The following is a 12,645-nucleotide window of genomic DNA, read 5'->3' as shown; positions in this document are numbered from 1 at the left end:
TTCGCAGGCTCTGCAAAATTGCTCCGCTTTTTCTTCAGTTTCTGGCACAGCAGGGACCTTTTCTGCACCCTCCCTGGTTCCAGCCAGAAAAGAGGAGAGATATTTGTAACTAACATGTTTTTACTTGTGGTAGAGGTTGCTATTCCAATTACATTTTGTGAGTTCTGTTTATAATGCCAAACAACAGAATTTTCTTTTGTTTTGCAGTATGTTTTGAAGCCCACATTCACAAAGCAGCAAATTGCAAACTTGGACAAGCAAGCCAAGTTGTCGCGGGCCTATGATGGCACCACTTACCTGCCTGGGATCGTGGGGCTGAATAATATAAAGGCCAACGATTATGCCAACGCTGTCCTGCAGGTAGGATGAAGACACCATGAACCCTGGGGAGGAGAGGGCAGCAACCTGGAAACTGCCTGAGTGTTAGGAAATTCCTCCCTCGCTGTGGGGTGGTCAGTGGTCCCAGACACGAAGTTCTGCTGAGGACACCACTGAGTTTTGTGTAGCGAGTGGAACATTCTCTGCCTGCTCAGGGCACTACTGTAAGTGGTGAGGCTTTTTCTGGGGGGATCTTAGTCTCTGGAGCTTCCAGGGAAAGAATAGATGCATCATCAAACAAATGAAAAACATACTAAATACTGCCTCTCCTCCCCCAGTGATGCAGATGTTGGTTGTGTTGGCTCTTGGGTTTCTTATTTTCCCCATGTTTATGCACCAAAAGTGAAAAGCCGAATGCCACAGTTGTCCTTTTTCCTAAATGTTTTTATTATTATTATTATATTATTATTATGTACACACTGTAGAAAAAATAGGAAGTATTGATAAAAAAAATTCTCATTCTTTCATTTTACCATGAAAAAAATCCATTTAAAAAATTTGCCCCGGCATGGTAGCTTAGAGGCTAAAGTCCTCGCTTTGCACGTGCCAGGATCCTATATGGACACCAGTTTGTGTCCCAGCAACTCCACTTCCCATCCAGCTCCCTGCTTGTGGCCTGGGAAAGCAGTAGAGAATGGCCCAAAGCCTTGGGACCCTGCACCCATGTGGGAGATCTGGAAGAGCTCCTGGCTCCTGACTTCTGACTCCTGACTCCTGGCTTCAGATCGGCACAGTTCTGGCCATTGCGGCTGCTTGGAGAGTGAATCAGTGGATGAAAGATCTTGCTCTCTATCTCTGCTCCTCTGTGTATGTCTGACTTTACAATAAAAATAAATAAATCTTAATAAATAAATAAATAGGGCCCGGCGGCGTGGCCTAGCGGCTAAAGTCCTCGCCTTGAACGCCCTGGGATCCCATATGGGTGCCGGTTCTAATCCCGGCAGCTCCACTTCTCATCCAGCTCCCTGCTTGTGGCCTGGGAAAGCAGTCGAGGACGGCCCAAAGCTTTGGGACTTTGCACCCACGTGGGAGACCTGGAAGAGGTTCCTGGTTTCTGGCTTCAGATTGGCACAGCACCGGCCGTTGTGGCTCACTTGGGGAGTGAATCATCAGACGGAAGATCTTCTCTGTCTCTCCTCCTCTCTCTGTATATCTGACTTTGTAATAAAAACAAATAAATGTTTAAAATAAATAAGTAAATAAAAATTTGTAAGGAAAGTCACAGGCTTATTGGCTAAAAATGTATAAATTATGAAGTAAAAGCTATATTCTTGTCCTTAATACTTTGTCCTGGAGTAGTGAACAGCGCTTAGACTTATAGAACTTTTTTTTTTAAGATTTATTTATTTTTTAAATTTTTTAAAAAGATTTATTCTTTGGAATGTCAGATTTACAAAGTGAAGGAGAGCCAGAGAAGAACATCTGCTGATTCACTTCCCAAGTGGCTACAGCAGGCATAGCTGAGCTGATCTGAAGCCAGGAGCCAGGAGCTTATGTCTGTACTAGATAAGGGTAGGGAGGAGCAGATCACCCTCGGAGGCTAAGGCTAGTTCAATCCTCTCTCAGGATCCCTCCTGTTGTCTGTGTTGATGAAGTCAGAGAGCAGCCTTTCTCCATACAGTGGAGGATGAAGAATCATTTGTACTCCCCTCTTTGTGAGAGTAGCTTTCTTGTAATTCTTCCCTGATTCATTAGCTGCGGTCAGTCGGGGGCGGCTTCTCAGTCCCTGCTGGTTGTGATGTTGTGTCCTGAGCTGCCTTCTCAGACATGCCTGGGCTGCCTGTGTCCAGTGGAGCACACTGTCCTCTGTTCTTAGTGAGTTACCTCGCCCCAGGAACATGCTCACAGTAGTGACAGTGCTGGTGAGGACTCAACGATCTTGTCAGGGAGGACCTTGGGGTGTGTTGCATTTTCATTTAGGGTCTGTTCCGTGGTCTCCATTTGGTTTTAGGGCTCAGACTACCAAGTGTGTGTTTTCTGTTAGGACTTGTCTTCTTTTTGAGTAGTGAAGCCAAATTTGTTTTTGGCTTTGTAAGACTTTGGGCTGTTCTCCCTTATAAGAGTACACTCTGTTTTTTACTTCTGAGAGACAGCTTCCAGCTATTGGTGCATTCCGAAATGCATGCACACAATCAGGCCTTGGCCAGGGCAGGAACCAGGAACTTAGTCTGAGTCTCCCATGCTGGTGGTAGCGACCTGACTGTTTGAGCCATCACCTCTGCCTTCCGGGTCTATGCAAGAAGCTGGAGTCAGGAACTGGACATTAGGAGTGGTTTTTTTTTTTTTTTCCTTACAGATTTATTTATTTGAAAGGGAGAGGTACAGAGAGAGGGAGAGTAGAGACAAAGACATTTTCCAACCAGTCATATCACTCCACAAATGGCCACAAATGGCCACAAATGGCCAGGGCTAGGCCATGCCAAAGCCAGGAGTTAGGAGCTTCGTCCAGATCTGCTGTGTGGATTCAGAGGCCCAAGGCCATCCTCCACTGCTGTCCCAGGCACATTAGCAGGGAGCTGTGTTGGAAGTGGAGCAGCCAGGATTTCAACCAGTCCCCATATGGGATGCCAGCATTATAGCCAGCAGCTTAACCAGTTACTCTACAACATTGGCCCCTGCAGCTGGAAATCTAACCCAGACACTGATACAGGACGTAAGTATCTTAACCGTTAGACTGTATTCTCACTCCTGCCTTCACTTCTCTTTATAATTAGGTGGTTTTATTACAAGAAATTAAGCATTATTTTTGTGTGGAATTAAAATGGATGATATAGTGATTTGAATACCTGATTGAGTCTTACAGTGTAGTGTTGCAATGGAGTGCCTGAATTGAGTTCTGGCCCCCCCCCCCCCCCCCCCCCCGTTTTCTGTCTACCTTCCTGCTAATATGCCTGGGGGCAGTATTTGATGGCAAAGCACTTGATTTCTTCTTTTTTTTTTTTTCTTCTTTTTTAAAAGATTTATTTTATTTTTATTTGAAAGCCAGATACAGAGAAAGGAGAGACAGGACTATCCTCTATCCGTTGATTCACTCCCCAAGCAGCTACAACAGTGGAGCTGAGCCAATCCAAACCTAGGAGCCAGGAGCCTCTTCTGGGTCTCCCATGCAGGTGCTGGGTCCCAAGGCTTTGGGCCATCCTTCACTGCTATCTCAGGCTACAAGCAGAGAGCTGGGTGGAGGTGGAGCTGCCAGGACACAAACTGGCACTCATATGGGATCCCGGCAGATGCATAGTGAGGGTTTAATAATTAGGTTATCACGCTAGGCCCAAAGTACTTAATTTCTTGCCATCCATGCAGGAGACCAAGTGGAATTCCTGGTTTTAGCCTGGTCTAACCCTAACTGCTAAAAGCACTGTGGTTCACATGGGCTTGCATCCATCTCAACTATGTAAACACAAATAAAATTAATTTGTTTTAAAAAAAAAGTACTTGGGGAGTGAACCAGTGGGTGGAAGATCTCTTTTTTCTCTTTGTTTTTTTTTTTTTTTCTCTTTTTTAATTTTTTTTAGTGGACCTCGGAGTTAGAGGGTTTAATCAAAATCCTTGATCAAACACCCCAGGGTACTCTTTTTTCTCTTTGTGCCTCCCTTTCTCTGTCTCTCACTTTGCTTTTAAGAAAAAAAAAAAGTGGTGAAGGACTATGTGGATTTTCAGCCTTTGGCACCTTGTGAATGTAAATGTTGTCCAAGATATAAATAAAAAACAAGAGGTGTTGTTGAGTGCTTGAGGATTTGAGTAACTTTTACAGATTCCTTTGTTTTACCTATAGTATCAAAGTTTTCATAGACTTATGCTTCCTCTAAGACTCAGTATGAGGAATATTGTGTAACGTGAGTCCTGGATGGGGATTTGCCACGGTCCATTGTCCCTGACTCTTTAAGGCAAAAGCCAAGACAGGTTTCATTAGAACCTTAGCTGGAAGAGCTTGACTCCAGGAGGTTCTGCAGAAGGACTTGGGAGTAATTGGAGTGCTTGATTTCCAGGCTCTATCTAATGTTCCCCCTCTCCGGAACTACTTTCTGGAAGAAGACAATTATAAGAACATCAAGCGACCTCCAGGAGACATCATGTTCTTGTTGGTCCAGCGTTTTGGAGAGCTGATGAGAAAGCTCTGGAACCCTCGAAATTTCAAGGCACATGTCTCTCCCCATGAGATGCTTCAGGCTGTTGTCCTTTGCAGCAAGAAGACTTTTCAGATCACCAAACAAGGTAAGAAACAGGTCGCTCCTGTTGCTTTGACAGCAGAACTAGTTTGATGAATAAATTTATTTTTGCTGATTTTTTTCATGAGTTTTGCTGATTGTTTGAAAGAGTTAGAGAAAGGAGACACACAACAGAGAGATCTGCTAGGAAAACTTCTTCTTGGTCTCCCACTTGGGTAGCAGGGGGCCCTGACATTTGGACTGTGCTCTGCGGCTTTCCCTTGGCCATTAGCAGGGAGCTGAGTCTATAGTGGAGCATCTGTGGCTTGAGCTGGCACCCATATGGGATACTAGCATTGCAGGCTGCAGGTTTGCTTGATATGCCACAATGCTGGTGCACTAGGAGAATCTTTATGAATTACTAAGATTGTCATCTCTCCAAGCCCAGTGTTACAACCACATGGTTAAAATGGCCACTGTAACCGTTTGTGTTTGTCGCTGGATCTCCTCTGGTGTGCTCCAGCACCAGTTCCTTCAACATTTATTCATGGTGCTACATTTCAGAGCTCAGGGATGAGAGACGTTTTTTCTCCCTGGAGCTCTCAGTTGAGGGAAAGTAGCTTTCAAGAAAAGTGACCTCACAGGGCTGGTGCTGTGGTTCAGCAATCTGCTGCCTTGCCACATGGTCATCACATGTCAGAGAGCTAGTTTGAGTCTCATTTGCTCTGGTTCTGATGTACCTTCCTGCTGACATTTCTGGGAAAGCAGCAGAAGACAGCCTAAGTAGTTGGGGCCCCCGTCACCCGTTTGGGAGACCCAGATGGAGTTCTTGGCTTCTAGCTTTGACCTGGCCCAGACCTGGCTTTTGCAACCATTCTAGTGAATGGAAGATCTCATTCTGTCTCATTCTGCCTTTCAAATAAATGAATATTGAAATAACAAATAAATGAATATTGAAATAACCAAGGTAATCCCACGGTGTTAGGGGGAAGCAGAATATACTGTGCAAGGGAGCACAGGGCAAGGACCCAGTTGAACATTTGGGTGACAGGTCAGAGAGGGGAAACAGAGCCCTTAGTTTTAGGCAGAGGAGGTAGGTTGACGATGGGCAGTTCAGGAAAGAGAATGCTGTGGGCAGAGATGGGTACTGGATGCAGACGGAGGCTACCGATAGCTGGACCCTGGGATTCTGGGGGTTAATGGAGTCCTGGAGGCGGGGACCAGCTTGCCTGGTTAGTAGGAGTGCTTGGATGACAGGGGGCATCTGTGAAAGCTTTTAAACAAATGTGACATTCGATTTGTTTTAAAAAAAACATTGTGGGAAGAGTAACTTAAAGGAGAAGTTCGGTAGTAGCTTTGAAGGGTACTTAAGGGAAGGAGTAGGACCCAGGGGCTGGCTTTGATATTGTAGGGTAGGAAATACCACTCTGAGATGGATAGTTTATGGTGATCGAGCTGCAGGATTTATTCCTAGGTGAATGGATGTTATTTAGCTATGAGGGAGCTTCAAAAAGTTTATGAAAAGTGGAACTAAGAGGTAAGTTTATTTTAATACAAAAATACTTGAAATCTGTGTATTGTGTTTTCATAATATGTATCATCCATGAACTTTTGGAAGACCCCTCCTGTTATAGCATGATTACTGATGGTGTTCAGGAGTTTATAATATGGAAGTAAAATGTTCATCCAGTGTATACCCATGCTATGACCAGGTGACTGCCAGGCTGTGTAGGACCAGCAGATTGCATGCCTGCCTAGCCTGGCTAGGGTGTCATATCTTCAGAGGGGCATTGTTTCTGAACCAGCTCTGTATGTCATCTCAGCTTTTGATATAATTCCTGGCCTAAGTACGGGTGCTGGGGCCACTCAGCTTTTGACAACACTGGAAAATTGAAGCATGATTGTTGAAAAAATCAGAATGTACAAAGATAAACTTACCCAGTTTTTCCTGTCACAGCATTGGGTATGACAATTATTTTGTCATACAAATGTGGCATCCTCAGCTCTGGGATCTGCAGGTCATCAGTTGCCTGGTGTTTAGATTGGTAAAGGCATCCTAGTTCTGATAGTTGGTTTTCATGTACAAGCATTGTATGTGAGGTGAATGACAAGAAAGCCATTCTGTGGTATCAGAGGCCTTGGGATCAGAAAAGGAAGTTAAGAACACATTTTATAGTTTTTGAGACTTAAGAAAGCAAAGAGGGAATAAAAGCAAAATTGACTTTTTGGGTAAGAAGCCACTATTCTAGAAGTAGCTCATATAAGCTCCGTAGACACATTCTTGAGGGTGAGGGGTAGTGTTCATATGCTGGTTCCCGGAACCACTTGCTTGAGATGATTCTAAATGCCATTTCGGTCTTCCTGCTAGAATTCACCTTCCTGCAAGATAGGAATCTTTGTTAGCTAGAAAAAGGAAGAAGGAAGCCTGGTTTTACTCTGGAGAAGTTGTTAGCTATTTGTTTTGATCATCCCTGGACAAAGAGATGCAAATTTGGAGAGGAGATGAAAATTGAACATCCTAGTGTGGGTTAGAGAGCCTAGTGAGAGAGGAAAGATTGGGAGAGTAAGAGCTTGACCTTGAAGAGTGCCAGTGTTCCATGGTCAGACAGGAGGATAAACAGGGTCAGGATGGTGTGGCCTGAAAGCAAGGAGGGAAACCAGGAATTTGGTTTCCTTGAGTGACTCCTAGCCTCAATGTATTCCACCTTTCCTTTTTCCCAGGGGATGGAGTCGACTTCCTGTCTTGGTTTCTGAATGCTCTGCACTCAGCTCTTGGGGGCACAAAGAAGAAAAAAAAGAGTAAGTCATACTGCATGTACAAAGACGCTCTTTCTTGTTCTCTTAAAAAAAAAACCAACTTTGTAACTTTCCATTCTTTTGTTGTTAACTGCTTATCATGTGGGAGCAGGGGGAAGGTATCTGTTTTACACGCAGACCCTGTTGTCAGTCTGTTTTTCATGTGTAATAAAATTCTTTTTTTTTTTAAAGATTTATTTTTATTGGAACATAAGATTTACAGAGAGAAGGAGAGACAGAAAGAAAGATCTTCTGTCTGTTGGTTCACTCCCCAAGCGGCTGCAATGGCTGGAGCTGTGCCAGTCTGAAGTCATGAGCCAGGAGCTTCTTCCAGGTCTCCCTTGCAGGTACAGGGTCCCCAACTGCTTTTCCAGGTCACAAGCAGGGAGCTAGATGGGAAGTGGAGCAGCCAGGGTACAAACTAGTGCCCATATGGGATTCTGCTGCATGCAAGGTGAGGACATTAGTCACCAGGCTACTGCGGTGGGTCCATAATGAAATTCTTGGGGCAGACCCATGTTGTAAGGAGAAGAACTGTATTCAACCCAATTTTTGATTGTGGCATGGGCTTTGGTGCAGGCCCCATGAGGACAGGAGTACGTATGTGGATAATGACTCACACTTTGAAATAGGATGCTGCAGCGAGACTTCAGGGTCAGGCTCACTTTTATAACAGCTCACTGTGCCTGGACACTTACCACCAGGCCCTGCCTCTTGAAAGTACTACGACCCTAGGGACTAAGCTGCAACAAAGGAACTATAGCACCCTTCTCCATGTTTTGGTTAGAATAGTTATATTTTTAATATATATGTGTGTGTGTCTGTGTTTGTGTGTGTTTAACTTGAGAGGAGTGAATTAGACGGTGTCCATCCGTTGATTCGCTCCTCAGATGCCTACAGCAGCCAATTGGCTGGAGCCAGGAGCCAGGAACTCAATCCAAGCCTCTTATACGGGTGGCAGGAACCCAGCTAGTTGCATAGTTGTTGTCTCCCAGAGTACATTAGTGGGAAGCTGGAGTCACAGACTGAAGCTAGGGATCAAATCCAGGTTTATTTAGGGTTGGACGCAGGTGTCTTTAATGGTAAATTGATTGCTAGGACCAAATGCCCACCCTCTGTAATGATATTTTAAATGAGCAGGGATACCTAGAGAACATTAATTTAAGTGAAATATGTCAAATATAGGAAGACAAATACTCTCTAATTATGTGGAAGCTAAAAAAACTGATTTCAAAGCAGAGGTGAATCTTTGCTGCATCAGTTAAGACATTGCTTGGGGAGCCCAGCGGCGTGGCCTAGCAGCTAAAGTCCTCACCTTGAACGTGCCGGGATCCCATGTGGGCGCCGGTTCTAATCCCAGCAGCTCCACTTCCCAACCAGCTCCCTGCTTGTGGCCTGGGAAAGCAGGCTTTGGGACCCTGCACCCGTGTGGGAGACCCGGAGGAGGTTCCAGGTTCCCAGCTTCGAATCGGCGCAGCACTAGCCATTGTGCTCACTTGGGGAGTGAATCATCGGACAGAAGATCTTCCTCTCTGTCTCCTCCTCTCTGTATATCTGACTTTGCAATAAAAATAAATGAATCTTAAAAAAAAAAAAAGACATTGCTTGGGATACTGTTGTTTGTTGGAGTTTCTGCGTTTGAGTCCTTGCTCTGGTTTTTTTTTTTAATAAGATTTATTTAGTTTTATTTGAAAGACATATTTTACAGAGAGAGAAAGAGAGAGAGAAAGAGAGCTCTTCCATCTGCTAATTTACTCCCCAAATGACTGCAGTTGGAACTGAGCTGATCCAAAGCTAGGAGCCAGGAACCTCTTCCAAGTCTCCCCACGTAAGTGTGGGGTCCCAAAGACTTGGGCTATCCTCCACTACTTTCCTAGGCCATAAGCAGGTTCCTGGATCAGAAGTGGAGTAGCCAGGACTTGAACTGCCACCCATACAGCATGCTGGCACTACAGGCAGAGGATCAGCCATCCGTTTTGCCTGTGGTTCTATTTCTGATTCCAGGCAGCAGGTGCTAACTCAGATCAGGTGCTTTGATCCCTGCTACCCACCGAGAGAATTTGAATTTTGGGCTCCTGGCTTCTGTCCAGCCCAGCTGTGACTGTTGGAGGCATTTGGGGAAGTGAACTGAAAAATTATTGACTTGTTTGTCTGTACTTTTTAACTAAAAATTAAAAAGCTCTCCTCAGAAAAAGTGTGCAGAATGTATTTTTTGGCTCTTGGGACACTGACCATGTGTTCCAGAGTGCCTGGCTTGAGCCCTGACCAGTCCACTAGGAGTTGTGTCTGGGAGGCAGCACATGATGACTTCAGTGCTCGAGTCCCTGTGCTTCTTATCCAGCTTTCTGCTAATGTGCACTCCGGGAGATAGCGAGTGACGGCCCAGGCACTTGGGTCCCTGCCACCCCTGTGAGAGAACCTAACTGAGGTCTGGACTGCTGTGGTCATCAGGGAGATGGGAGATTTCTCCATGTTTTGGTCTGTCTGTCATTCTGTTTTTGTTTTTTAAGCTTTATTTTATTATTATTACTTTTTTATTGGAAAGGCAAATATACAGAGAGGAGATAGAGAAAGATCTTCCACCTGCTGATTTGCTCCCCAAGTCACCACAGTGGCTGGAGCCAGTACAATCTGAAGCCAGGAGCTTCTTCTGGGTGTCCCATATGGGTACAGGGTCCCAAGGCTTTGGACTGTGCTCTGCTGCTTCCCCAGGCCACAAGCAGGGAACTGGACGGGAAATGGAACAGCCAGGATATGAACCAGTGCCCATATGCAGATGCAAGGCAAGGCTTTAGCCACTAGGCTATTGCACTGGTCCCTGTCATTCTGTTTTTAGGATTAAAATAAAACAGAAAATAGAATGGCAGTTACTAGAGGCTGAAAAGGGAACGGGGAGAGAGAGAGGATGGTTAATACGCCTAGGGATAAAGCTGGATATGGATAGTAACTTTCAATGTTCTTTAGTATGGTAGAGTATCTGGTTAAGAGCAATGAGTTGTGTATCACACAGTAATGAGCAGAGGACTTAGAATGTTCGAAAGCAAAGAAATGCTGAGTGTTTGGGGCTGGCATCTGGCGTAGTGGATAAAGTCACAACCTGCAGTACAGACATCCCATGTAGGTACCAGTTCCACACCTGGCTGTCCCACTTCCAATCTGGCTCGCTACTGTGTACCTGGGAAAGCAGTAAGATGGCCCAGGCGCTTGGGTCTCTGCACCCATGTTGGGGACCCAGAAGAAGCTCCTGGCTTTGGCCCAACCCCAGCCATTTTGGCTATTTTGGAAGGGAGCCCAGTGGATAGAAGATCTCTCTCTCTCTCTCTGTAACTCTTTCAGCTAAATAAATACATCGTTCAAAAAGAAAAAGGAGTTCTCAGTCTGTTGGTAAGTTCTTTTTCTAAAAAAAGAAGAGAAAATGCTAAATGTTTGCAGTGACGGATATGCTAGTCACTCAGATCTAATCACACATGCGTGTGTTGAGATCACACTGTACCAAATGACTGTGTATAATTAAGTGTCCATTAAAAATAGGAAAAAAGTGAGATTGTGCCTTGGAAATCCTGACCCATTTTCAGATTATGGCACTGGGCAATGAGTTGTGAGCTCCCAGTCTCCTGCCGTGCAAGAGTTAACCTGAGAACTCTATGGTTGGTTGGCTGTAAGCTGAAGGCTGAAGCAAACTCACAGCTGATTCCTCAGCCTGAGAATATGCTTAGAGGAGTAAAGCAGCCTCCTACAGGGTCTCAGCATATGTTGCCTTAGCAGCAGCAGAACATTTTCCTGAATTCCAATTAAGACTGAGCTGAGCCCAGCGTTAATAGCCCAATAGCTAAATCCTTGCCTCATATGGAATCCCATATGAGCACCAGTTTGTGTCCCTGCTGTTCTACTTCTTGCCTCCTGCTTGTGGCCTGCTAAAGCCCAAAACATTGGGACCCTGCACCCATGTGGGAGACCTGGAAGAAGCTCCTGGCTCCTGGCTTTGGATCAGCTCTGCTGTGGCCGTTGCAGCCACTTGGGAACTAGTGGATAAAAGTTCTTTCTGTAAATCTGCCTTTCCAAAATAAATAAATAAATAAATAAACAAATAAATAAATAAATAAATAAATAAATAAATAAATAAATCTTTAAAAAAAAAGAACACTCTGAGATGATATAGCCTGCAGTGCTGGGCAGATCATTTGAGAGACCAGATGAAGGACAGAGTTACAGAGAAAGAGGAAAAGACGTTTTGCATCCACTGGTTCCCTCCCCAAATGGCTGAAATGGCCGAGGCTAGGCCAGACTGAAGCCAGGAGCTTCACCCATGCTTCCCATGTAGGAGTGGCAGGGTCCCAAGTATGTGAGACTCTGCTGTTTTCTCAGGTACATTAACAGGGAGCTAGGTCAAAAGCGGAGCAGCTGGGAATGCAACTGACACCCATATGGGAACTGCCGCTATTTCAGGCAGCAGCTTAATCAACTTTGCCTCCACACTGGCCCCTCTTATCTTCTATGTACCGTTGGTCTAGCTGGTATCTTGATGTGGGACTGTGGCCTGGTGCCTTCTCATTAAATGACTGCCACCTTTAGCAGATGTCTTCACCCTGTGATCACCTGTGAGTTCTCTAAACTTGGGTCTTGGTGACATTCTAGAACATGGTTGTGCTTTCTGTCTCAGTGCTTCACCTCTCTTTTTGGTCCATCTCTTAGTCTGTTGTTTTCCTTTATATCTAATACAACCTGGCTCCTTTTGTAGGCAGTGTGTGGTTAGGGAGAAGTTCCTTGACTGCGAATTTTGTATTAACCACGTATGTCCAGGCTGTCTAAATCTTTCACTCTAAACATGCTTTTTTTTTTTTTTTTTTTTTTAAAGATTTATTTTATTTTTATTACAAAGTCAGATACACTGAGAGGAGGAGAGACAGAGAGGAAGTGGAGCTGCCGGGATTAGAACCAGCGGCCATATGGGATCAAGGCAAGGACCTTAGCCACTAGGCTACACCGCCAAGCCCTCTAAACATGCTTAATTTCTTGTTGGCCAGACCCTCTGTTGTTTAGGAGGCATATGATAAAGATATCTATGATGGTATGTGTTACAAAGGGAAACCTATATTGAGTGAGAGTTTTAAATCTTATACTAGAAGTTATTGGCTAAAAACAAACAGCAAAAAAAAAAGTTGTTGGCTTATTTCAGGTATTTAGGTGTTGAAAAAATATGTGATTTGCTTTGCAATTTCATAGACCTTACATTCTGCTTTCTGTTTGTGCAGCGATTGTAACTGATGTTTTCCAAGGGTCCATGCGGATCTTCACCAAAAAGCTACCTCATCCTGATCTGGTGAGT

General features: G+C 44.7%; 1 protein-coding gene across 2 annotated transcripts in view; it reads left to right on the top strand.

Annotated features, from left to right (window-relative positions):
* Nucleotides 1-12,645, top strand: part of USP39 (ubiquitin specific peptidase 39) — a 30,337-nt gene that overhangs the window by 6,668 nt on the left and 11,024 nt on the right. For both annotated transcript variants that reach the window (XM_058667675.1, XM_058667676.1), the window contains exons 5-8: nt 208-360; nt 4,365-4,590; nt 7,245-7,322; nt 12,572-12,639. In XM_058667675.1, coding sequence (XP_058523658.1) covers nt 208-360; nt 4,365-4,590; nt 7,245-7,322; nt 12,572-12,639 — 525 coding nt within the window. The remainder of the gene's footprint in view (nt 1-207; nt 361-4,364; nt 4,591-7,244; nt 7,323-12,571; nt 12,640-12,645) is intronic.

This window comes from Ochotona princeps, chromosome 8, assembly GCF_030435755.1.
Source record: "Ochotona princeps isolate mOchPri1 chromosome 8, mOchPri1.hap1, whole genome shotgun sequence".
NCBI lineage: Eukaryota > Metazoa > Chordata > Mammalia > Lagomorpha > Ochotonidae > Ochotona > Ochotona princeps.
This window is presented reverse-complemented; position numbering and strand designations above follow the sequence as displayed.